General features: G+C 35.1%; 3 protein-coding genes across 5 annotated transcripts; 1 reads left to right on the plus strand and 2 right to left on the minus strand.

Moving 5' to 3' along the window:
• Positions 1–31: 31 nt before the first annotated feature.
• LOC110428023 (Pentatricopeptide repeat (PPR) superfamily protein) lies at positions 32–3579 on the minus strand. Of its 2 annotated transcripts, XM_021443696.2 has the most exons (3): positions 3331–3579; positions 1039–2694; positions 824–962 (listed from the first exon to the last, which is right to left on the minus strand). In XM_021443696.2, the coding sequence occupies exons 2-3, from the start codon at positions 2564–2566 to the stop codon at positions 955–957; spliced, it is 1536 nt and encodes a 511-aa protein (XP_021299371.1). In that variant the 5' UTR covers positions 2567–2694; positions 3331–3579; the 3' UTR covers positions 824–954. The 2 variants fall into 2 exon arrangements, with proteins under 2 accessions (XP_021299369.1, XP_021299371.1); XM_021443694.2 differs by having other exon boundaries at positions 32–2694.
• Positions 3580–4097: 518 nt separating this feature from the next.
• RST1 (ARM repeat superfamily protein) lies at positions 4098–17283 on the minus strand. 2 transcript variants are annotated; one of them, XM_021443298.2, is made up of 25 exons: positions 16766–17283; positions 16394–16678; positions 15848–15931; positions 15422–15698; positions 14704–14954; positions 14224–14407; positions 13931–14118; positions 13692–13792; positions 13221–13296; positions 12173–12304; positions 12015–12096; positions 11483–11555; positions 10728–10896; positions 10449–10579; positions 10247–10338; positions 9776–9867; positions 9483–9698; positions 9285–9362; positions 8935–9117; positions 7115–8014; positions 6726–7022; positions 5763–6419; positions 5408–5558; positions 5120–5238; positions 4098–4847 (listed from the first exon to the last, which is right to left on the minus strand). In XM_021443298.2, exons 1-25 carry the CDS (start codon positions 17156–17158, stop codon positions 4485–4487), a joined length of 5574 nt encoding a protein of 1857 aa, XP_021298973.1. In that variant the 5' UTR covers positions 17159–17283; the 3' UTR covers positions 4098–4484. The 2 variants fall into 2 exon arrangements, with proteins under 2 accessions (XP_021298973.1, XP_089641688.1); XM_089785562.1 differs by lacking the exons at positions 15422–15698; positions 15848–15931; positions 16394–16678; positions 16766–17283 and having other exon boundaries at positions 14224–14340; positions 14704–14821.
• Positions 17284–20145: 2862 nt separating this feature from the next.
• On the plus strand, positions 20146–23768 carry LOC110427783 (Transducin/WD40 repeat-like superfamily protein). The gene is made up of 10 exons (XM_021443383.2): positions 20146–20305; positions 20556–20656; positions 20947–21056; positions 21151–21217; positions 21605–21704; positions 22045–22161; positions 22292–22429; positions 22569–22650; positions 22858–22907; positions 23417–23768. The coding sequence occupies exons 1-10, from the start codon at positions 20219–20221 to the stop codon at positions 23597–23599; spliced, it is 1035 nt and encodes a 344-aa protein (XP_021299058.1). The 5' UTR covers positions 20146–20218; the 3' UTR covers positions 23600–23768.
• The last annotated feature ends 84 nt before the right edge of the window (positions 23769–23852 follow it).

Genomic DNA, 23852 nt, shown 5'->3' on the forward strand with positions numbered 1-23852 from the left:
TGCTTGCGGCTGCTAAATGGCTTTGTTTGATTCCCATTTTGCTTGGATATTGATGGTGACTCAGGTAATAATGAATGAAATACCTTTATATCTGAAGTAGAGACTTAATTATCACTTATTCTTGTCCTTATTACCACTGCATTGGAGAGGAAGTGCTGAACCCACAACATGAATATCAGTATCAGTGCCAGTGACAGTGCCAGTGCCACTTTACCATATCATTACGGAGTAATCGATTGCATACTTGGGAAATTTTCTATGTTAAGAGAGAAAGACTATTTCTTTTCCCTCTCGATCTCTTCTCTTTCTTTCTTCCCACCCCCATTTCTTCGCAAAAGGGCGGCAATTACCCAAAACAAACACTCAATACCAAGCAAGGAACAGGAATATACCATGCAAAACTTCGTTTTCTTAAAGGTTGATGACCTAGTCTTGTATGAATACAGAAGTAAACTTCATGGGGTCAAGCATCAATTGGAAAACAACGGGGGAACTTTTTATAAAATGTAAAAAGTTGCAGGGTCAAATGTATACTATATATACAAACTATAAAAGAACCCTAACAGGTCAAATGCTGCTGATTATTACAACCCTCTTCTTTTGGGCATTGTTTGCAACGTAGCCCCCTCTGGATATCTTCATATCCATTCTTCCAAGGGTCCTCGAGCAATCTCCCTTAGAATTCCCTTCAAAAACTCTTCAGTCGGTTTTCCAATCTAGCAGTAGATTTCAATAAACCATGGATTACGTATTTGCACGTCAGGCTATTAGGTGCAAACCCCACTTTCAGCATTCTATCCTGAAGCTCCATTAACTTATTCATATCACCATCCTCAGTTAATACACTGACAAGACAATTGTAACTTTCAGTATCAAAAATTTGGAATTCCTTGGCAAAGAAGTTCAATATCGACTCTGCTTTATCAACATCCAATTGCTTGCAGTAGCAATGTATCAGTGCCCTGCATATTTGGGGATCAGGACGAATACCAGATTTAAGCATTTCTTCCATCAAGGATTCAGCCTCGCGACATTTACCTGTTCTACACAAGCAGCATATAAGAGCTCTATATGCAACAAGATCAGCCTTTATTCTCCTTTGTGCCATCTCGGCTTTCAGGAGTAATGCATCTGCCACACTATCACATCTGCAGAATGACTCAATCAATTCATTATAGATATTCAGTTTAGGCACATAACCATCCTGAGAGATTCTTCCAAGGAGATTCTTTGCAGCAAATGGCCGATCCTCATGACATAAAGAAACCATTAAATAATCATAAATATCTGAAGACACTGACACCCTGAATCTCCTTAGTTCTACAACCAAATTCAAAGCTGAAATTAACCTACCCTGTTTCCCATACCCTTCTACAAGAACTTGACAAGTAAAACTATCTGGGTAAATCCCATTTCCTATCATCTCATGCATCAGATATTTTGACTCTTGCATCCTCCCCTCCTTACAGTAACCAGAAATAAGAGTATTATATGACACGATGTCCGGACTCAATCCTCGATGAACCATTCTATGGAATAACTGATGAGCCTCTCTCACCCTCCCTCCTTTACAAAGACCATTCATCAATGCAGTATATGAAACCAAATCTGGCACCACATTCCTCCGATACATAATCCGATACAAATAGAATGCATCATTCAGTCTCCCTTTCCTACAATGGCTACTAATCAGAGTATTATATGTGACCAAATCAGGATCAAACCCTTCTTCTTCCATCCTCTCCAAAAACTCATTAATTTTATCAGCATTTCCATCTTTACAAAAAACATGAGTCAATATATTAAAAGTACAAGAATTTGGATGAATCCCTACTCTACACATCTCTTCATACAGTAGCCAACATTGATCAACAAAATTCAACCTCAAGAGCCCATTCAAAAGACAATTACAAGAAATCACACTGGGCAAAAAACCAACCTCCAAAATGTTCCTAAAAGTCATAAAACCTTCTCTAACCATACCCTTTCTTACGTAACCCTTAATAAGCATATCAAAAACAACAGGATCAAAGTTACAATCTTTACTACAAAAAACCAAACTTCCAAAAACATTTTCACAATTTGAACAATCCTTAACATAATCAATCAATTCACATAACAATTCCATTGCTAAAGAGAACTTCTCCGACCAAGCCAATATATGGATAATGTAACAATAGTTATGTGAAGAAAGTTTAATACTTAGATCATTTTTAACCCAGTTGAAGAAAGTTAAAGCTGAAAAACTATCAGACTGAAATCTCAATAACACCCTTGTGATTTCATGGCAACTCAGATGATGAATAAGGGGTTTTATGTCATTTTGGAGATCGATTAATTGAGAATTGGCCTGTTTGAGAGATGAGGAAATGAGGTTGACTATTTGGTTGGGGTTTTGGGTTTCAGGAAGAAGGTTATAAAGTGGATTTGAGAGTGGTTTGGAGTGAGAGTTTTGGATGGTTTGAAGTGATAAAGAAGAAAAGGGTAATCTTGGTGTAAAGTTTACATAGATGTTGGTTGATTTAGTTAGGCTTTGGTTTAGGGGATTGAGTGAAGCTCGAAGCATCAAGAAGAAAGTGAAAGAGAGAGAGAGAGAGCAAGGTAGTCAACACTATACCAGTGAGCGTTTAGGTTATGTTCTGAAAACGGTATGTACCTATACCGGTGTGTTTCAATGTACCATTTCAAATTTATCTGCATTACATAACATTTACCTGTTAATATGTATTTACATAAAAACAATTTCTAAAAGAACTGTAACATTTAATGTTACAAATGCTTTCAAATATCAAAAAGCTGGAATCAAATCTAAAAATATAAGCACACAACAAATCATCATCAATCAAACAAACATATAGAATTGAAGTTCCAACTCAACACATAATTTAAAATTTGTCAAGCTTGCAGATTTTGGCTCCACAACAGATCAAATAATGCAGTTAGTCAATATTGAATTTTTTTACCTTATCAACAACCACTCATTCTAATTAAGATTCCTCAAACAGTTGTGAGTACAAACTAGGAAAGTACTTCTTTTGCCCAAATTTTCATGCTCACAGCAGTTAGAGTTACTCCTAACAGCAGCATTCAGTTTACAAAAAGGAAAACAATAAAATTAAAATTCTCCAGCAGAAAATAAACAAAAATGAAATGTCTCCTCAAGCTCACTGCAGAGCCACTAAGTAATTAAATTGAAGACTACCCATCATAAGAATCTCATTAATATCACTAGTAAATCTGAAAGTTAGGTCAAATTCAAGCCATCAAAGATACCAGGCACCTCGTACACGAAAGAAGAGAAGGACTTGGAAGATGCAGTAAATAGCTTACCCAAATCAGCGAAGAGGAGAACCCGAAATCTTTAAACAAATCTTCCACCAGAAATCAGATTGATCTGTGGGTAGGCGACTGAAGAGAGAGCTTGGTTTGATCGGAAGCTATTAAACTTAAAAAAGCAAAAGGAAAAAACTACAACCATGGATGAAAGAAGCGAAGTGAAAGCGTTAGGAGACAATTGGAAAAGATGAACCAGAAACCCAATTCTAGCCAGTATGGCACTAAATTTTACAGGCCTATGGACCTACCCTTTATTCAACGAAGAGTTGCATGATACCACACGCTACCTCACGAGACAAATCAGATTCATATTCTTGAATGAGCCCGCCTGGCTCTTTTGGGCCTGAGGTTCGGCTAAATTATCATTTTACATCTAGACATATACTTGGCTTGGTGGCTTGTCCCAGCCCACAAGCAGGCCTATATTGGCCCAAATAAGATAAATTTGAAGCCCAAATTCGGCCCATTATATATGAAAAATCTTTAGACTCATGGGCAAGACTAGAATATTATCATATTAAATAAATGTATTCCTATATTACTAAAGCTGGCAATTCATATTAATTAGGGGGTTATAATCAAGGTAAAAATATAATAAATAAATGTTTAACATGAATATGACACACTTGTTATACAAATAACGCTACAAAATGCAACTAACAAATTTAAAAGCAATTACCTTATTGAAACCCATAACTAATATTATTTTTTAAAATGTTAATATTTAATAAATAAATTTAAACAAGTCAAATAAGTTTGGTAATATGAATTAGCTTATGAATATAATTAATTAAATGCGAATTTACATAAAAATGAATGTTTTTAAGTTAAACAAATTGCAACAATTATTGGCACGAATAAACATACATGAATACACAAAAAAAAGATTATACAAAATCAAAATACACTTAATTTTGTATCGTATTTGTGTTGTGTGGAGAAATAGTATCCCAAACTACCAGGTCTTCCGTATAAGATGGGATATGTAATGTGGAACGAAATACAGAAAAACAGTGATACAAATATATACGAAAACATGATGCAATCCGACTAAATCAAATATGCTTTGCATATTTCAAGCTGGTTTTATGGATATTGTTATATGCTCATCACCATGGCTCCCATTTCGAAAGTGGAGGGTTCATACCTCACATCACCACCATGTTTGCGAGTCTAAGCTGCTTCTCCAGAGGCAAGTACTCTTTCAAACAAACACAAGCATGATGCATCACACGCAATAAAAATGGAGCCATATCATTTTCACTCCTGTCAATAGGTTGTGAGCTGGGTGTATCATCAGCCACTGATAGTTTAGTAGCCCAACTGTAAATGCGTTCTGTCGATGTCAAAAGATAAGAGGTCAAGGTTTCTGCAATGACTTCCCAACTGGGCTCTGAAAGAAGAGAAGTAAGGGTGACCGGTAGATCACTCAGAACAGAAGATCGATCCAGAATAAGAAGGGGCATATATTTGCAGCAGCTACCAGATAGGAGACCAAGAAACTGCAGTACCTGCATCAAGATAAAGGAGAAGTTTAATTAGTACAATAGTGATAAAGACTTGAAAGCATAGGCGAAAACAAATTTTAGCTGGCCTCCCCTATCTTAATGGAGAAGATTTCACCACTTAACCTTAGTTCCATTGGCCAAAATGGCAAGTAACCAAAATCAAACAAATATGCATGCCAATTCACAATGGTGGAGATGTGATTTAGTGAGTGCATATTTGCATGGTGAAGAGGGAGAGGGGACCAGCTTAATTTTATCAGAAGATTAGTGCCTACCGTGGAAGGATAGCTTGAAACACAGCTAATTTCCACTGCATCAACCAGCCATTGCCTTTTCACACTTCCCTCTGCCAGTTGCAAAGTTGCTACAACTTCAAGAAGCACACCCCAGGTACCTGAAAACAAAAGATTGTAAGTTTGTCAGGTTAACAATCTCCAAGCTGTAGATAAGAGAAATACGAAAAGCACAAACAGAAGACCCCTTTCCACATGGTGACAACAAGCAAATATTCCCTTCCTTTTTTTTTGGTTCACAGCTGAATATTTATATAAAAGAACACTAACCTAGTGATTCTGAGTTCAATAAATAAGATTTTAATTTTCCCAGCTCAGTCAGTGAGATAGAACCAATCCTAGCTAGCTTGGCTTTAGCTTGAATCTTTTTTAGCACTTCTACAAACTGGACATCTCTTTTTCTTGAATCCAAATGTGAAACCTGTGATGAGCAATGGTTAACAAAACAAACAAGTGTACATTAAAGAGTACAATGCTATTAGTCTGTATTTGAATGATGCCAAAGTGAATTGCAAGTATTTTGCAAGGAATTTTTTTGGCCAGAATTGCAAAAATTAACTTCAACAAAATCTGTGCTTTAATAAAATAACAAAGATGGACAAAAGAAATGAGCAATTGTGCATACCTGCAGAAAATCCAATAACCAGCCATGCCGAGCCTTTGCCAAGCATCTGACTGCCTCAGACCACTCAATAGAATTCAATTGATCCACTTCCATAACAGCAGCAGATTGAGGTGTGGGTAACAAAGAAAAAAGCACTTCCATGCACCTTTCTATATTTTTAATGTATTCTAGAGAGTCAAGAGATGCTTCATCCAGACATTGATAGAGACCCTTCCAGCAACAAATCTGTAATGAACTTTTCTGCTCCAAATCATGTACTTGGTCTGATGTAACTGAAGACAAGTAATTAGACACATCAGCCAATAATTTCTCTAGCCTCGAACCTGAAAATAATTTTACCAGGTCTCCAAGATGACTGAGCAGACAAGACTGGAGACTTAGCTCAAGTGTCCTGAACCTAGAAAGGTCAGCCAGCTCATCAAGGAAGGTTAGGAGAACATCAAATTGTTTTGCATGGACCAGGGCAAAATGCAAGCATTCCTCCCTGAGGGTTCCTTCCTTAAGGGCTATATCTGGCATCAGCAACCCAGTAACTTGAGCTTCATATCTCATACAGCGTCTGACAATTGCACCCCAATCCAAGGTTGGTAATCTGGGAGCTAGTGATAGGCACCTTAAAATAGTGGCTACCGTGTGTATATGTGTATTGCTACCTGTCTGAACTTATTGGAGCAAGAAATTATAAAAATAAATTAACAACCTAGAAGTGGAGAAGTAGATGAGGGCAACTAATAAAAAGTTCACTCCATCAAACATTAAGGTATAGCATGGGCTTTTCTAGCTACTTAATCTCACATCACATCATAATATGTTATAGAGGATGATACTATTTTTTTCAAAAACATGATGGACTAAAAGCATAAGTATGTGTCACTCGACAGAGGCATCCATGCCCATCTTAGCCCAGAAAAAGAAAATTCCAGTTACCATTCAGACAATAAAAATATTATATGAAGAACTTACCCCAGAATGATTAAAAGATTTTAGCCACAGACCAAGCTTCATGACTGCACTGTCCTCAGGAACACCTTGTGAAACAGATTTTGAGCCTGCAGACTCAGATTGTGTACCGTTAGCACTATTGAATATTTCTCTGGACCACAATCGATGTCGAAGAAATGAAACTGCCCATGCAGCATATTGTTGCAGTTGATGGTCATCAGGATTTTGTGCCATGAGAAAAATCTCTTGCATCAATGATGTTGAATGCTCTTCACAAGCAGGATTGACAAGTATGGGACCCGAAATATATGAATGTTCCTGTTGACTTAAGCATGTGAATATTTGGGTACACAATAGCCAATAGAAGTTAGGCTCTCATGAACATCAAATAAAACAGAGTAATTAACTACCTTTTGATCATAACCAGAATGCACCAAGGAGTTTAAAGGATGAAAATGAAATAAATTTCCAGCACCTGCCCCCAAAGCATTAACAACTCCAAGCATCCCACCTAAGTGGATGATAGGAGGGTAAGGACTAGAGTAACATTTTCTAAGCAATTCAAGTAAACAATTTACACGTTCCACTTCAATAACATGCACGCCTTCATTTAATATGCATGCCAATAGGCTTCCAGCTCCAGTAGTTGATGCCATCAACAAACTCTTGTGAAAGGTGTCAGATTTATTAACAGATAATAACTCCGATATGAGCTCCATGTAGCCATTGACTAGATGGTCTAATTCATTACCATCCACCATTTCCACTCTTTGGCAAAAAGCCACTACGAGGGGAAGTGCAAGACAGGATCCTACTGATAAAAGTATCCCAGATCTTTCACCACTTGAATCAAAGTTTTGAACCAATGAATTCATATGAGGAATCCAGGATATGATCAAGTCTTTTATCTTGAGCACAGCATCATATGCACCCCTTCTAAATATTGCACCAATAGAGCTCCCTAAACCAATGACGAGACCAGCTATACCCCATATATCGTCCTCCAAGTCATCACAATTATCATATAACAAGTCAGAAATTACACTGGTATATATATCATCTGTGCTTGCTGGAAAATGAGCACAGAGACTTTCTAGAGAATTGGCTGAAGAGTCAGCAGCTGGACATAAAATGAGAGATAATGTTCTAACTATTCTTCCTAATAATCTTTCTTCCTGCATCTTGTGGTTTTCCTCATTTGCAGTAGAGTCATCTGTAGCTTCAACTCTTGAAAGAAGATCTTGGCAGGAAAATCCTAAGCCAATTCCACAGGCTCCTTTGACTAGGGGGCTTTTGCTACAGCACAAAACCTGAAACCAAGCAATTCCAGTAAAATAACCTGCCAATAAAAATCTATCAATAATTCTCAAGACACTTAGAGCCCTTTAGCTAATGATTACAACTGCCAAAATAGTTCTAACGTTCCTTGCTCTAAAGCAAACACTATGAACTTAACAACTCCATCATTGAACAGTAATTCTTCTACAACGAGGAATGATCATAATTTTGTATATAAATTCTCTCTCTGGGATATTTCTATATTTAAATAAACTCAGCCCAGGAAGAGAGAGAAAAAAAAGCCAGAATGGGAGGGATGGGATGGTTCTACAAATTTTTCTTTATTGCAGCATTCACATTCCTGCATGTGTGCGTGTGTGTGTGTGTGAGAGAGAGACACACACACACACACAGAGATAAGATCAATCTCTGATAGTGTGTCAAACATCTCCCTTAGGTGAAAGCATGTGGAAATAATAGAGAATTATGTAAAAAAAATGAATGAATGAAAATGCCAAATTCCAAGTTCATACTCAACTTTTAATAACTGAAGGAGATAAGAGGGCATTGTTCTTGAACCATATTAGTAACTGATAATGACTAGTCCGATAATCTGGTATCTACTCTTCTTTAGAAATTGACAGATACTTTTAATCTATACTTAGCACCTGGTTGAGTTGCAAATTTCCTTAGACAAGAAAACCATTAGGAATTGGGATTAAAACAAGAAAAGGATTTATTAGTATACTAAGCTCACTAGCAATATTCGGATTCTTTTAATAAAAAAAAAAACTTACTTTTTAAGTTCTGACGGCTTCCTCACTTTCTAGAATAACTTGAGTGTACCATATGACAAGAAGACAAATTTTAATTCTTCAATTATGAATGGTATAGTCAATGACCAACCTAAGGAAGATAGGGGGTAAGGTCCAAGCAGTATCAAAGAGACTACCTCAAGAAGTCCAGTAATGTTCTGAAATTTCTGCTTATGATCTGTCACATGTAAGGAACTTGAGATTAATCCAAGAGACATGGCAGCTGACCATTGGCGATGTTCATGTTCATACTGAAACAACCAACCCAATAGAAACTTTGAAGCAGTTGATTTTATGGTATGAGCAGATGGTGGCAAGACCTAATAATAGCAAATAAAAAAATGGATATCAGGAGAAACCACTACTAAAATTATTTTATGAGAGTTCCTTAAACCTTGTCATCTATCTCCATAGTCCAGGCAAATTTTTAGCAAGCTGTCCAATCATGAAGTCTAGAGATGAAGTTATCATCAGTTGGAAATCTCACCGCACAAAGTGCAGAAATTGCCAATGCAATATTTTCAGCGGATCTTGGAATAGATTCTTCTGCAACTCGCATCATGATCTGCATGAGAAAATTAGAGGAAGACAAATATCAGTTTTGTCTAATGCATTCTTTTGAAAGAGGACAAAAAGTTGACTTGAATACAACACAGAACAGCACTAGCAGAAGGCAGTTGCAAACCTTCAGAATATCATTAGCAGCTTTAGAAGTTTTATCTGAAACCATAACCGAGACTTCAGCATCAATAGACAAGATATTAGCCCTCATCCAACGTCGCACAAAGGCTTTCCATGATTGCAGTGAAAGAAGTGCAACAACAATGTTTCTTGAAAGTTGCAGAGACGCTGCTATTTGCACCATCATATCTTCATATCCAGAATGGGAATCTTGCAACCCCTAAAACCTTAAAAATGTCAGACTTAGCAACCGTGGTAAATTTAATGCAAAGAGGTTGACAATTCAGATTATCCTACTCTTGCTGTGCCTTGGTTTCTTAAATCATTCGGAGTAAAGAAACCACATAATAAGGCTGCACCAGGTAGTTCTCCAGCATTACTTCTTTTTCCTACAAATGGAAAAAGAGTAGTGTACCAGTGAATACAATGCACCTTACAATTAAGAAACCTAAAACTATTAACATAAAAGAACCAACCTGCTTTGCTCTGGTAAACGATTAAATTTATTGAATGAAAAAAATTACTTCAAGTGACATGGGGATCTGGTTTTAGAGAAGAATATGTTGCCAAATTTCAATGCAAGAGTTGAAATATTTTTAATTGTTCTGCAGATGGACTAACTTTAACTAAAAAACTTCTTCTAGTGGACTAACTTGTCATAAGGACATAAAGGTCAGGAACAAAAGAGTAAAATTTCAATTTGCAGTCAATCTTTTCCACAAGAACCAAAATCTCTCTCAGAAGGCAAAACAACCAATCACGTCATACCTGAAGAGAAGATAACCTGTGGAAATACATCTAGCAACTTCTCAATCTTACTTGCTGGGACCTTTTTCTCCTTCACATATCTTCGCCGGATGCTGGAGAAAATTGACAGAACGTTATGAGCACAGGAAACATGACTACTTTCTTGAGCATGTAAAGAACAGAGACTAGCAGGTTCAACCATATATATCTCATAAAACATTACCTATGCTCATATCCTATAATTTTGACTTGAAGTCCTTCCAAAGCCTTAAGTACATCTGGATTTATCTCAGAAAGAAGTAGATCCATGACCATTTGTTTAAAATTTGAAATATTATTCACAATACTTGGTATCTGGAAAAACATTGATTACTTTAGAGGAAAGTCTTGTATGAGTATACCAAAAATATAATAGACTACAGAAAAATGGCACAAAGACCAAAAAAAATAAAAACAGAACAAACAACATTAGAAGGACAAAAAAGGTTCTGATTTCTAAAACCTCATATCGGGTTAAGGCCTCAAATGCAGAGGCCTTTGCCTTTGCCCATTGTAATTCATGACCCATCCGTAAGGAGCACCCAACACCCCATACAATCTTCATTACTTCCCTTGAGGCTTCTGGATATGCATCAGCATCCATTGCACCCCATCTTAGAAGAAGGCAGACACTGCCGATAAGTAGAGATTAGTACAGTAGACTTTGAAATATTTTAACTTGAAAGAGGCAATTAAGTATGATTTATCTAATGAGTATGTAAACCTCATATTTGTATTGTACAAAGTGAATACTGTAAAGAGACAAAAAAGGTATCAGAAGTGACTATCACATTCAAATATAATAATCGAACATATTGTGCTAGGACAAGATAACAAGTTCAGCATTTTAAAGGAGTCACATGTTTGCACAGGAGAAATCTAGAATTATTGGCATCATGATGCAAATAGTCACCACAAGAAAGCAGGAGTTATCTAAGTACACTTTTTCCTTTTTTCTTTTTACACAAGTTTTTGCATTAATTGACCCACTCTCATGACTTGGAACTGCATTTTTGCAATCTTTAGCGCCCGACTTATGCTACAGCACCGTTAAATTATTAGCATGTTGCTAAGATCACACTAAGCCTCAGCTGGAAAACAATGTGCAGACTGCATAGGGCTAGGCTGCGCTTGTTATTTTAAACTCAACCTTGCCTTACCCCTCCTAGCATCGATTAGGAAATTGGTCAATATCAGTTAATACCAAGACATTATTACCTATAGGCAAGAACTGGGTCCTCATGATAGCCTTGCACATGCTTTGCAATAACATCCCATGCAGTATAGAAATCTGTATGGATATAATAAATAGAATACAAATTCAGAATACTTCAAAATCAGAAAGACTAGTTCATAAGATTGAAAAGGAAGAAAAGGAGAAGACAGAAATGCAGTTAATTCGAGAAATGAATTTGAACAACATAATATTGTAAATGAACCAGACGATTGATTAAGTAGCAGCTATCATAGCATTAAGGGCATTCACAAAAAATTACTCAAGCTACATTATTTTCTATAGCCTTACCATTAATTCTAGCAAATTAACACAAGAATGTTAAAACCCCATTTTTAAGCCAGGACCAGGGGATGGGGAGAGGTTAAGACTACATGCAGACAAGCACATAATAGTAGACATAGACATTATAATGAACTTTTTCAACTGAAACAAAGAGCTTAAAAAAATTTCAATCCTCTAAGAACACTGGAAATATGAGAAATATGCATCTTCAAGTTTGAAAATCCAGATTACCAATCACATCAGCTTCACAAAGGTGGGCAAGGCTTTGAAAGCCAAGAGATTGAATCACGGGATCCGGACTCTCAATGCAAGCCTGTTAAATGGACAGGATCTTCAAACAATGTGCAAAAGAACAAGAAAGCAGGAAACAGCTCTGGAGAACTTCATACCGAAACAGACAAGATAAGGTCCACACCCCTATCAGGGTTCTTTCTGCAAACATCCCGGATGGAAACAGCCATACTTATACAGATATTTCTCTCAGACATAAATTCAGTGAATCCTTCTGGAAGTAACACTCCCTATATGCCGAGGAAAAGCAAATAAGAAATAAAGGACAACATATAAATCAGCTAGAGGAACTAGGTGCAAGCACCGAAAAACACAGTCAATCACCCTAATGCAGGTTTTCAAAAATTGACATGCAAAGCAATGTACATGAACATGTTTAAAAAAAATTATATTTGGCTGATGAACATGCTAAAAACATTTTTCAATTGAACTTATATTAAAATGAATAAGAAAGGTCTTCTCAGAGAGACAAATATCACACCCCATCATCCAGCTGGCCCTAGATCAAGACTAGAGTTGAACCTCTGATCTCTGGTTGTTAGATTTTACCAGAGGACCACACTGTTGGGCTTATAGCGTTATATTATTATTATTTCCAATTGATTCTCTTAAATCAAGAGTTGAAACAAGAAGTTACATTCTGGACATAAAGGTAAACATATATACCAAAGGTCAAATACTAGATCATCCGGCAGGGCATCCAACTAGAAACCAAGTTATTAAAAGCAAGAGCAATAGTGCCCTGCCCTAGGCCTGGTCAGGCAAATGCTTGGAAAATTGTGACCTCAGTCTACAAGACTAAAAGAGATACAACCTTTCAGCATTCCCATCCAGGGTTGGTTAAATTCCCTTTTATCAGCAGTTGCATATGCTAAAAACACAAATGAACAGGGTCCTTCGGATAGAGATAATTTTGCAGATTGGAGAAGTTGAATAAATCTCTGCAGTAAATTATGGCAATGTCTTTCCTTATTTTCACCAAAAAAAACTAACAGACGCCCTGATGTACATGCACATATATAAATAAACATAAATACATTAGAAAAAAATATATACATAGAAACATTAAAGGGCTATGTATTAACACAGGTCCTCAGTTGGCTAACTAGCATAAGGCAATAAGGGAAGAAATGCTATAGTGCTTACTTGCAAACTTCCAAAGACACGGTCATTGACCTCCCAGGTTTGGCAAAGCAAGCGAGTAGCTGTGGCATACAACACTCTGAATATGAAATAAGCATTTGCTGAGACAGGATAAAGAAGATACTTGATAGCAAAAGAAAACTTTAATGATTCATCAAAAACAGAATTGAAGCACAAAAGTAGAGCTTAATTCTTCAGGAAACAATCAAATGACTATTGAAAATTCCCAATAAAAAATTGGGGCTCTTATCCTTTCTCAGAATACAACTTCTCAAGCATACAAACAGCAACCATCTTAAGTGCACCTAATTAACAGTCATAAAAGTTGGAAAGAGAATAAAATTTCTGTGTCGCAATTACTAATGATATCATGTAACAGTGTATGATAAAGATGGCACACTATAAAATCATGGAAAGAAAACAACACAAAGTAGTTGAAAGAGAATGAAAGAAAAATATCTAAAGAGCACATACGGCTTTGCATCCTTGTGCAGCATTGGCAAGATAGTTTGAACTACAAGTGGAATCATCCCAGACCGCAATGCCAGTGACGGAAGCATTCCCAAAAGCTTTAACTGCAAAATTTTATCATGGAAGAAAATAAAGGGATGAAAGAAATCACAGAGACAGGGGGGGTGCTAGAATGCCCTGGCATTAGTAGCACAAGACATGAATTGACATAATGTGTAGGGAAGTCAGGTGGGAACTCTCACCTGCATATTCTTGTAGATAACATCTTTTCTGATGAATATGTTATTATAAAATAGAATTGCTAGTAACAGAGGAACACCAAGTTTTGGATCCATAATGCCAATGGAAGCCAAAGCATCTATAGCAGAACTCCCAAGTGACGGATGCATCACCAAAACAGCAGTAATCGCTCCAAGTAGCAAGGGCATTTCTACAAGGTGAATGATACAAATATGAAGTAAAGATTTTATCCTCTAAAATAAATATGCTGGATACTCTCAGCATTAGGAAAAATGAGGATTTATAAGCATCCTACCAGTTAGAAAAATTTGTTGAGATAGTGGGACAGGTAGACCTGATTTTCTTCTCTCAACAATCCATAGAGCAAGCTCTTTTAGTTGATAAGCCCAAGATCTTGGTCCGCCATGCATTTCTTTGACATCAGTCTCACGAAGAGAAGCAAAACTTAGAAAGAAACAACTAGACAATGAAAATTGATCCTGTAAAACAAAACATAAATAGTGTCATTCTTTGATCACCTTTTGCTACCAATACTAACAGTATTATTTCTTACATCATTTATCAGTATCAGCCTTGTCATAAAAATTGTAAAAACAAATAAATAAGTGTTTTCAGTAAATGGTAAGTTTATCCTGGCTATGATCTTCAACACCAGTGACAATGACTAATATTTAATTGAATACATCAACGGCATATAAACACTTTAATTCTTATAGTTGACATTATTACCAAACAGAAACATATAATTTTTAAACTTGTGATAGCAAGAACACACCTGAAACCATAGATGTTGCAAAAGCCTGTAAGTAATCAATTCAGGTCTGCTAATGGATGGATAGCCCCCCTTCTTGGCTAGCTCAATCTTTGGTGTTGTTAATAATTTTACTAAAAGCCTTTCTAAAAGGACAAGCAAATCAGTTGCTGCTCCTTTAACTGATTTAGAGGGAGATGATATGAGGCTGATGATGGGAAATATAACCAAAAGCTCTTCACTAAGGAAATATTCAGCTCCATCAACAACATATTCTACAAAAGTGAGTACAAGAGTAAACTATAAGTGCTAAAGGTCCAGGAATTCAACCCAAAAAAATGGCAAATGGTCAACCAGCATTCCTCATACTGTCCCCATGCACAAGATAGAGAGAGGGCCTCCATGTTCATTTACAAAGCAAAACACAAACAAGGATATAGTTAAATAAAATATAAACAATAACAGCAAAAATATTATAAACCAGAGGTCTAAATTATATTGAGACTTCCAAGATGGCTAAGAAAATTAACCAAATGTCACATATAAAAGTATAAATATTTAACAGACTTCTTTGACATGGATTCATAATCAAGTAAAATTAAGTTAGCGACTTAGAAATATAGAAATAAAAGTTTAGACTACATCAGAAATTAATTCAGTAGGTAGCAATAAAATCTCTGAAGATACAACTTACAGGTGATCAAGATAAAAGAATCAGTATAGCAATGTTGAAAGTACATACCACTTTCACTTTTCCACTTCAAAAGAAAGTGGATGAATTTCAATACTGAGAGCTGTTCATGTTCAAGCTCGGACTCAATGAGTACAACAGATAAAGATAGTATTACTGATGATAGTTCCGGTATATATTGCAGTGCAAGATCTTTCTGGGCAGTCAACATGTGCTTTAATAACTCAACTATAGGTTCAGCCCCACCAGACTGCTTGTGAGAAGATGTATAGAGTGAAAGCACATTCTCTATTAACTCCACCCCACATAGTTGAGCGTCAGTAGTCAACTGCTAACATAGGCCAAAAAAAAAATGGAATGATAAGGCAACAAAAGGAAACCAGTGACATCATTAAAAAGAAAGTCAACAGCAAAGTAAGACAAATTCCAAGTCAAAACATAATCATATGAGTGAAAACTGAAGTTTCTAAAACTTACCGATCCTTTTCCAACCAATTGTCTCAAAACCACAATAAATGAGTCAATTACACATTCTGCTACATAACCAAAATTCCTGGTTTCCTGAAATTTTCAAGAATGTAGAACCCAATGAAAAAGGGCCTTCAAAGAGACCATAATTACGAACGTAATAGAGCTATAAGTTCAGAAATCCGAACAGTTTGAACTTACTTAAGAGTTACCCATATTCAACATAACGCGAAATTTAATCAACATGACTCATTTAAGAAACAATTAACTTTCCATTTAGTTGTCGCTTTTGCTACTTGATTTCTGCTTATCAAAAGCTTCCTAAAAGGCAAAAGCAAGATCATATTCAACTCAAAACTAGCAAATAATTAAATGTAACATGAGTTCAAAGTAATCGCTCCATATAAAAGTAAAAATCACGCATTCGGCTGTGGACAAAAGTTATTAAATCTAAATTTTAAATTAGTTAAACTTATTACTTGTATTTTTTTCAAACATAATATTTTTTTTTTACTTCTGGAAGCCAAAAGGTAAAAAGGTAGGCAGTAAACTTACTTCTAAGCTTTTGCGCGGGAAATATTTCAGGCAAGTTATAAGTAAGCTGAAAATTGGTATTGCCTCGTTAGGAAATGAACAGCACAACGATGTCATTGATGAAATTAACCGCCTAACAAACAAAATCGATGAAGAATCCGAGAAAGGTATTCTTAAAATTGAAAAATTCAGAAAAGGTCTCAAGAATTCGCAGACTTCCACCATCCCCAATCCCTTATTTTTTGCCATAAATAACAAAACTTGATTCACAAGCTCCGCTTCGACCTCTCTCCTACTCGAAAGAATCTGAAATTTTCAAAAAAAATAATTAAAAATTATAATGATGAGGATAATAAAAATGACTGTGATAACTCAATTTAATTTAATGTAAACCTTAACGAATGGGTGATCTTCATGGGACTCGGGTGTCCACGACCCGTTACTACGCTCGAACCCGACGCGAACGAGGAACCCTAAGGATTTCACGAAGAGTGTGGCGAATTTCGGATCGGATCCTTCCAAGACTGATTGGAGGTCCAACAAGGCCTGGAAGATGTCCAGGTTGGAGTCCAAAACGAGGCGGCAGAGCTCGCGAACGGCCTGGTCGACAACGGCGGGGGAGGAAGAACGGAGGCATTGGGAGATGGCGTGGCGTCCCGGCTCGGAATCGGGTCCAAAGTGAACTGGAGCTGTTCGTAGCTTCGAGAAGATGGAGATTACAGCGAATTTTTGGAGGGACGGTTGGGGGACCCGGGTTTTCTCGAGTAATGAAGTGTATGAGTCCATTTTCTGAGCTACTACTCGTCTAGAGTCAACTCACCAAGTTGGATAACCGAGTCATGAGTTGAAAGGACTGAGGAAAAGGAGCGAGGGAACAGACTCCGTTGTTTGGATCTCCTGCCCTTTCTAACGTTCCGATACTCTTCATAATTTTGTATCAAAACTAATAAAAATACTACAAAATATCTTCGTTACCTCCACTTGGGCAGGCTGGGCGTGGGCTCAGAGAATTTTCAAGCGTTAGAACAGGCCCGCTCATAAGCTAGGTAATTTATTAAATTCTATTTTAAAAATAATTAAACCATTTCATTCTATTTTAATTTTTAAATGTTTTATATTACTTTATTTAACAAAATAATGCTAGTCAAAGCGGAATTCAACTCAAGCTTAAGAGTGGCTAAAATATTTTAAAAAAAAAAAGAACCTATGTTCTTACAAAGTTCTCATATAAATTCTTTTTAAAATATTATTTTTATTTCATTAAATCTTTATTTGAATGAAAGCGATTAAAGTAACAATTGAGGTGAAACTACTCTAAGTCACATTTAAAATGGATTTTGACATGCTTTAAGTGTAGAGAAAGGTCAAGGTCTTGACCACGCATTAGCCATCACAATTTCGAAGAACATGGTTTGGTTCTTCTTTTAATTACCGATAACAAGTCTATAAAAGTTTGGATTCTTCACTCGATCAGTCTTAATTATGTCTATTATGAAAAGGAGTGATTTATTACCTATAAAATCATTAACGAAATATTTTTCTTAGATGATTATTTTTTTTAATTATAACATTGTATAGATATAAAATGATAATAGATATTTTAATTAATTATAATTATTTAATTATTAGTCGATTATTAGTTATAAAAATTTATTTAAATTTAACTTAATTAAAAATAAAAATTTATTTAAAATTTTTAAAATAATTTAAAAGTTTTTTTAAACATTATATTTTTAATTTTTAATAAAATAGATTTTGACATGCTTTTTAAGTGTAGAGAAAGGTCAAGGTCTTACCGAGGTAGTTTTCGCAGTTCCAAAAAATATGGTTTGGTTGTTTTTATTGCCAATGACAAGCTTATAAAAGTTTGAATTCTTGACTCAACGAGTTCGATTACATCTATAACGAAAAGGAATGGTTTATTATCCATGAAATCATTAACAAAACAATTTTCTTAGGTGATGATTCACTTTTTTTCGATTCTGAATTCAGTAAATTTTTTATATATTTAATTAAATTTTTATATTTTTATTTTGAATTAAATAAATAATTTTATTTTTATTTTAAATCAAATAAACTTTTATATCTAATAGTAGACTTAATCAAAATACTACTTATTATTTTATATCATGTGACGCTTGTGTGGAACTAATGTGATATGATTATATTGTTATATTACATTTTTCACCTTCTACAGCAACACCACACGAAAATAAAATAATAATAAATATTTTTATGAATGACAATTAATCAATTATTAGTTATAAAAAATTATTTTATTTAAAATAATAACATAAAAACTTAATTGAATATAATAAAAGAATAAATATTTATTTAAATTTTTTTGAAATAATTTAAGAGCTTTTTTGAATATTATACCTTTTTAATTTTAACTAAAATTTGACCTAACAAATCTTATCAATTATGACCAACCACCCATATAGGCTATCAGTGATACGGTCCGTCTAAGGCCAAATTCTATAACAGCTCTCCCTTGATGGCTTCTCGTAGAAAACCTAACCACTTCTTATAACTTGTAACACTTTTTTGTTGATGTGCCCGTATGACATTGTTTGAAAATCCCAAAAGAGCTTCATTTTATATGAAATTATAGATGTTGCTCATATTTCCAAATTTATTTTTTGAGCTCGTCAAGATGGTCCTTCATTCATAAATGTATCTTCTTTCATGTAAAACTCATGCAATCTTTGTTTTAAATAAATTAAATTGATGAAAAATTTAATCAAATAAATATTCTCAAATTTTTTCATACTTCGTCAAGAGTTGTTTCATTTAATATCTTACAAAGAACCTTATTTGGTAGACAAATTGCATTACACTAAAGCACAATTCAAGCAATCTTTTTTATCTTATTCACTTATCGTACTTTATAGGCCATTAAGCTACATATGAATTAATTGGGTAAATTCGTCCACAGTACCAAACCTTTTATTTGAGTTTCATTTGATCCTTAATCTTTAAATTATACATGACAAACTTAAACTGTTTCAAAAGAGTGCCAATACGGTTCTTTTATCAAATTTTGCTGCTAAGATTAACAAAAAAAATAAAATAAAGACATGTCAGCATCCATGTGGCTTTTGAAGTGTGACATATCAAACATCCATATGGCATTTGAAGTGTGAGAAATACTTATAGATATTGTTTTAAGATATATATATAATATATAAACAAAATTTTAATTATTTAAAAAAATTAAATAAGTTTTTATACTTTTATTAGGTTCAATCAAATTTTTATATTTTTATTTTAAGTTAAATAAGTTTTTATATTTTTATTTTAAAGTAAATAAACTTTGATGGCTAATGATTGATTTAGCTGATATATTAACTTTGACATGATTACATGATTATGCAGTGTTTTTCATCTTTTACATCAACGTTATGTGAATACAAAATAACGAATAATATTTTTACTAATGATAATTAGTCAATTATTAATTATAAAAATTTATTAACTCAAAATAAAATATAAAAACTGAATTAAAAGTAATAAAAAGATAAAAATTTATTTAAATTTTTTAATAATTTAGGGGTTTATTGGAACATTATGTCTTGTTTCAAAAAGGTCAGAAACTTTATGAAACAATTTAAAGGTTAAGGGTCAAAAATGAAATTTAAATAAAGGTGTGGGTTTACAGATGGAATGTACTGTAAGTTAGTTAGTATAAATGTATAATAGAGCTTTAAAACAAAAAAAAAAAAAAGTGAATTTGTCCGTGAAGGTAATCCGTCTTCTACGACGTCGTTGAGTTTCATCTGTCATCCTGCCTTGTCTTTAAATCCTAAAACCCTCCATCTCCAAGAAATATCAGAAGAGAAAAAAATGGCGACGACAACGACGATGTCAATCACAGAGCTCAACGACGAAACGGTGCGCAGCATGTCGATTGGCGCAGTTTTCTCAGACTTCGTAATATTCCACTACTATTATTCTCTTTAATTCCCCCATTAAATCAAAAAAAAAAATAATAATTTTTAAGCTACAAAAAAAAAAACAAAACAAAACCAGCTGCTTAACGCTTCTGATTTATTTTATTTATTTTCTTCTTTTGAATGCAACAATTCGGATACTGGAAACTTATTGCTTGAGCTTACTGATTGAAATCCGTTTTGAGTATTCAAATTGATTATTTCCTTCATTTTTGGTTTATATTTTCCAGGGAGGAAAGATAAACTCACTTGACTTTCACCGGAAAGACGATCTATTGGTGACAGCCAGCGAGGACGATTCAGTTCGTCTCTACGACATTGCCAATGCGAAGTTAGTTTTGTCGTTCTTTTCACTGAAGTCGATTAATGGAAGGAAAATGAAGATATTGCTCTTAATTTAATTAGCTATTCAAATTGTTACCCACATTTCAAGTTTCAACATTATATTGGTTTTAATCCTTAACTGTAAAAATTTATCATTTGAGAAGGCTTTTGGTTTGTTAATATGATTTGAATTTCGAGTGTTGTGGTGATTTTAATTGGGCTTAGTGCTGGAACATTGTAAGTCTTAGTAACCCTTTTTATTGGTTGCATTAATGATCATTTAATTTTGTGCCTTAGGTTGTTAAAGACAACATATCATAAGAAACATGGGGCTGATCGCATATGTTTCACGCATCATCCTAGTTCTGTTATATGCTCTTCGAGACACAATTTGGAGTCGACTGGAGGTGAGTTTCTTAGGATGGTTTAGGCCTTATTGTTATGTTTTGATATGATAACAAAACAATATTAATTGCTTCTGCTCTTTTCTTTTGTTAACAGAAGCCCTACGGTATCTTTCGATGTATGATAACCGATGCCTTCGCTACTTCAAAGGACATAAAGAGAGGTTAGTAATTCTTAGTGTCAATTCAAGCAAAGGTCTTGACTGTTTGCTTAAAGGGAGCTGAGTTTTGATTATAGAAGAACAGAGCTGCTTGAATATCCATGTTTAATGTATGTCAATTATTGAATATTTTAATGAGGGTTTTAGATGTTAGCTTCATGTAGCATGGTTTTGAGACCTGTGTGTATATCCATACATTAATCTGCGTCCCTTGTGTTTAAGAATCTATTAAAAATATGAAAACCTTTGGGTTGTTTTTTTGGGTGTACCTCAGCTCATCTTTTTTTTTTTTTTTCTTTTTCTCTCTTTCTTAAGGAGTTGTCTCCTTCTCTGCTATGTAATTTTCCAATGCTATAATGCTAATAAGTTTCATTATATCTGCTACTGTAGAGTTGTTTCCCTCTGCATGTCTCCGGTAAACGATAGCTTCATGTCAGGTTCTCTTGACCACAGTGTGAGGATATGGGATCTTCGTGTAAATGCCTGTCAGGTTGGTTTCTGGTTTCCCATGAATTCTATGCAACTGTTGGGTAATTAAGAAAGACTTATAAAGGAAACTTACTTATGTATGAGAAAAAGAATGCTTAATTGAGAGCAGAATGCTCCCTCCTTAATCCACTCCCTCTCCCCCAAACAAGGCAGAGAGAGAGGCATACTAAGACTCTATCCATGTAAAATGCTAATAAAAACGGTTTTCCAATGACAAAAACGTCATTACCCTAATGTACTTCTATAATAATGGTCTGCATACGGGCTTACGCTCTCAATCTGCATTTCGTCATCTAAAATTATACACAAATGTGATTTATGCTTACTGTTGTAGTTTTCAGGGAGTTTTACGGCTGCGTGGTAGACCTACTGTAGCATATGACCAACAAGGCCTTGTCTTTGCCGTTGCTATGGAAGGGGGTGCTATTAAATTGTTTGATTCACGCTCCTATGACAAGGTTCTAAGTTTTAACTCATTAAGCATTTGAATGTGTTTTGACATTATCACTGTTATGAGTTTGATTTTCTTTCTTTCTTTTTTTTTTGGATAATTAGTATAATGAGTTTGACTTACTTTTCCGAATATAGGGGCCTTTTGACACATTTTTAGTTGGTGGAGACACAGCTGAGGTTTGTGATATCAAATTCAGCAATGATGGCAAATCAATGCTATTGACAACCACAAATAGCAACATCTATGTTCTTGATGCATATGGAGGAGAGAAGGTTAGTTACCCTGCCAGTCAATGCTTCCAAAAGATGTTTGTTAAAAGTCTCTAGCTCAGTTTTTCCTAAGGGCCCAAGCTTGTATCCTATAAGATGATGTCTGGATTTAATACTTAGATTAAAACTTTTATTTGTGCAGCGTTGTGGGTTCAGTTTAGAACCATCTCCAAATACAACTATAGAGGCAACCTTTACGCCGGATGGTCAGTATGTGATCTCAGGTACCAATTCCTTGTCCTGCTTGCTACTTGAGAAGAATATATGCACTTGTGGTATCTTTGGCATTAAGTTTTTGTTGAATAATTTTTAAAATACTACACTGTAAATTGAGTATATATCTTCCTATTAAGGTTCTGTTTGTTGATTACCTTTATTTTGTGTTTTATTTCGATACATGGTTGATTGAGCTTAATGTTAACTTATTGAAGGGTCAGGAGATGGAACCTTGCATGCTTGGAACATCAACATGCGAAATGAGGTAAAGCCTTTTCTAATGGAGTTTCTCATGTTATACTTGGCTTCATTGAAACAACAAATACATCATATCTCGGCACTGAGTATGGGTTTATTATGCGCTGCTCACCCCTTTTCTCTTTCCCTTCTTAAACTAAATGAGGAAAGGAGTATATGCAAAGATGCAAAAGGCCTACTAACATCAAGTTTGATTGCTTTTGAAACCCTTTTATGCTATCTGTGCTCTCCCGATTCTTTCTTTGTTGGGGGTTTAATTCTCCAGTGAGCTTTTTTTGGTTTTTGTTCTGATTTTCATGATCAGCCATCAAGCACATTGTTCATTGCTTAGTCCCATTGCTTCTCATGCTACATTTTGCTAATAACTTGGGCATCTGTCTATATGTTTGATCAGTCTGTCATTATGTTCTCTGGCATCCTTCTTGAAGTGTCCACGAAGTTCCCTAAGAGGAGCTAACCGTGTTTATTGTTTTGAATAAGGATGTTTCCCGGGTTCATTGAGCAATTCTCATGCAGGTGACCGCTTGGAACAGCCACATTGGTGTTGCAGCATGCTTGAAGTGGGCTCCTCGTAGGGCCATGTTCGTCGCTGCATCAACTGTTCTTACATTTTGGATACCTAACAATTCAAAGCCAGCTGCTGAGCCTGGTTCCACCGATGCGCAAGCCGGGGCTCAGTCTGAGCAAATTGGTCAATGAACCCAATACCTTTCTCGCAGGAAACCAACTCCCATATGCCATTGTAATGCTGGCCGACGGAAGAATTTTGTTGCGTGTTTTAAGATTGGTTTCACTTTGTAAAACTAGCAATTAATCTTATGCTTGGAAAATTTCTGTTCTGAATTCCGGTAATATTCTGTTTATTGTATATGTTCGGTTGATCAACTGTTAATAATCTGTCTAAAGATTATCTGCCAAGGCAAAACTGCTAAGGGTTCAGCATTTTATAGGT

The sequence above is a fragment of the Theobroma umbraticum genome, unplaced genomic scaffold, assembly GCF_002168275.2.
Source record: "Theobroma umbraticum cultivar Fairchild unplaced genomic scaffold, ASM216827v3 scaffold_239.0, whole genome shotgun sequence".
Classification (NCBI taxonomy): Eukaryota; Viridiplantae; Streptophyta; class Magnoliopsida; order Malvales; family Malvaceae; genus Theobroma; species Theobroma umbraticum.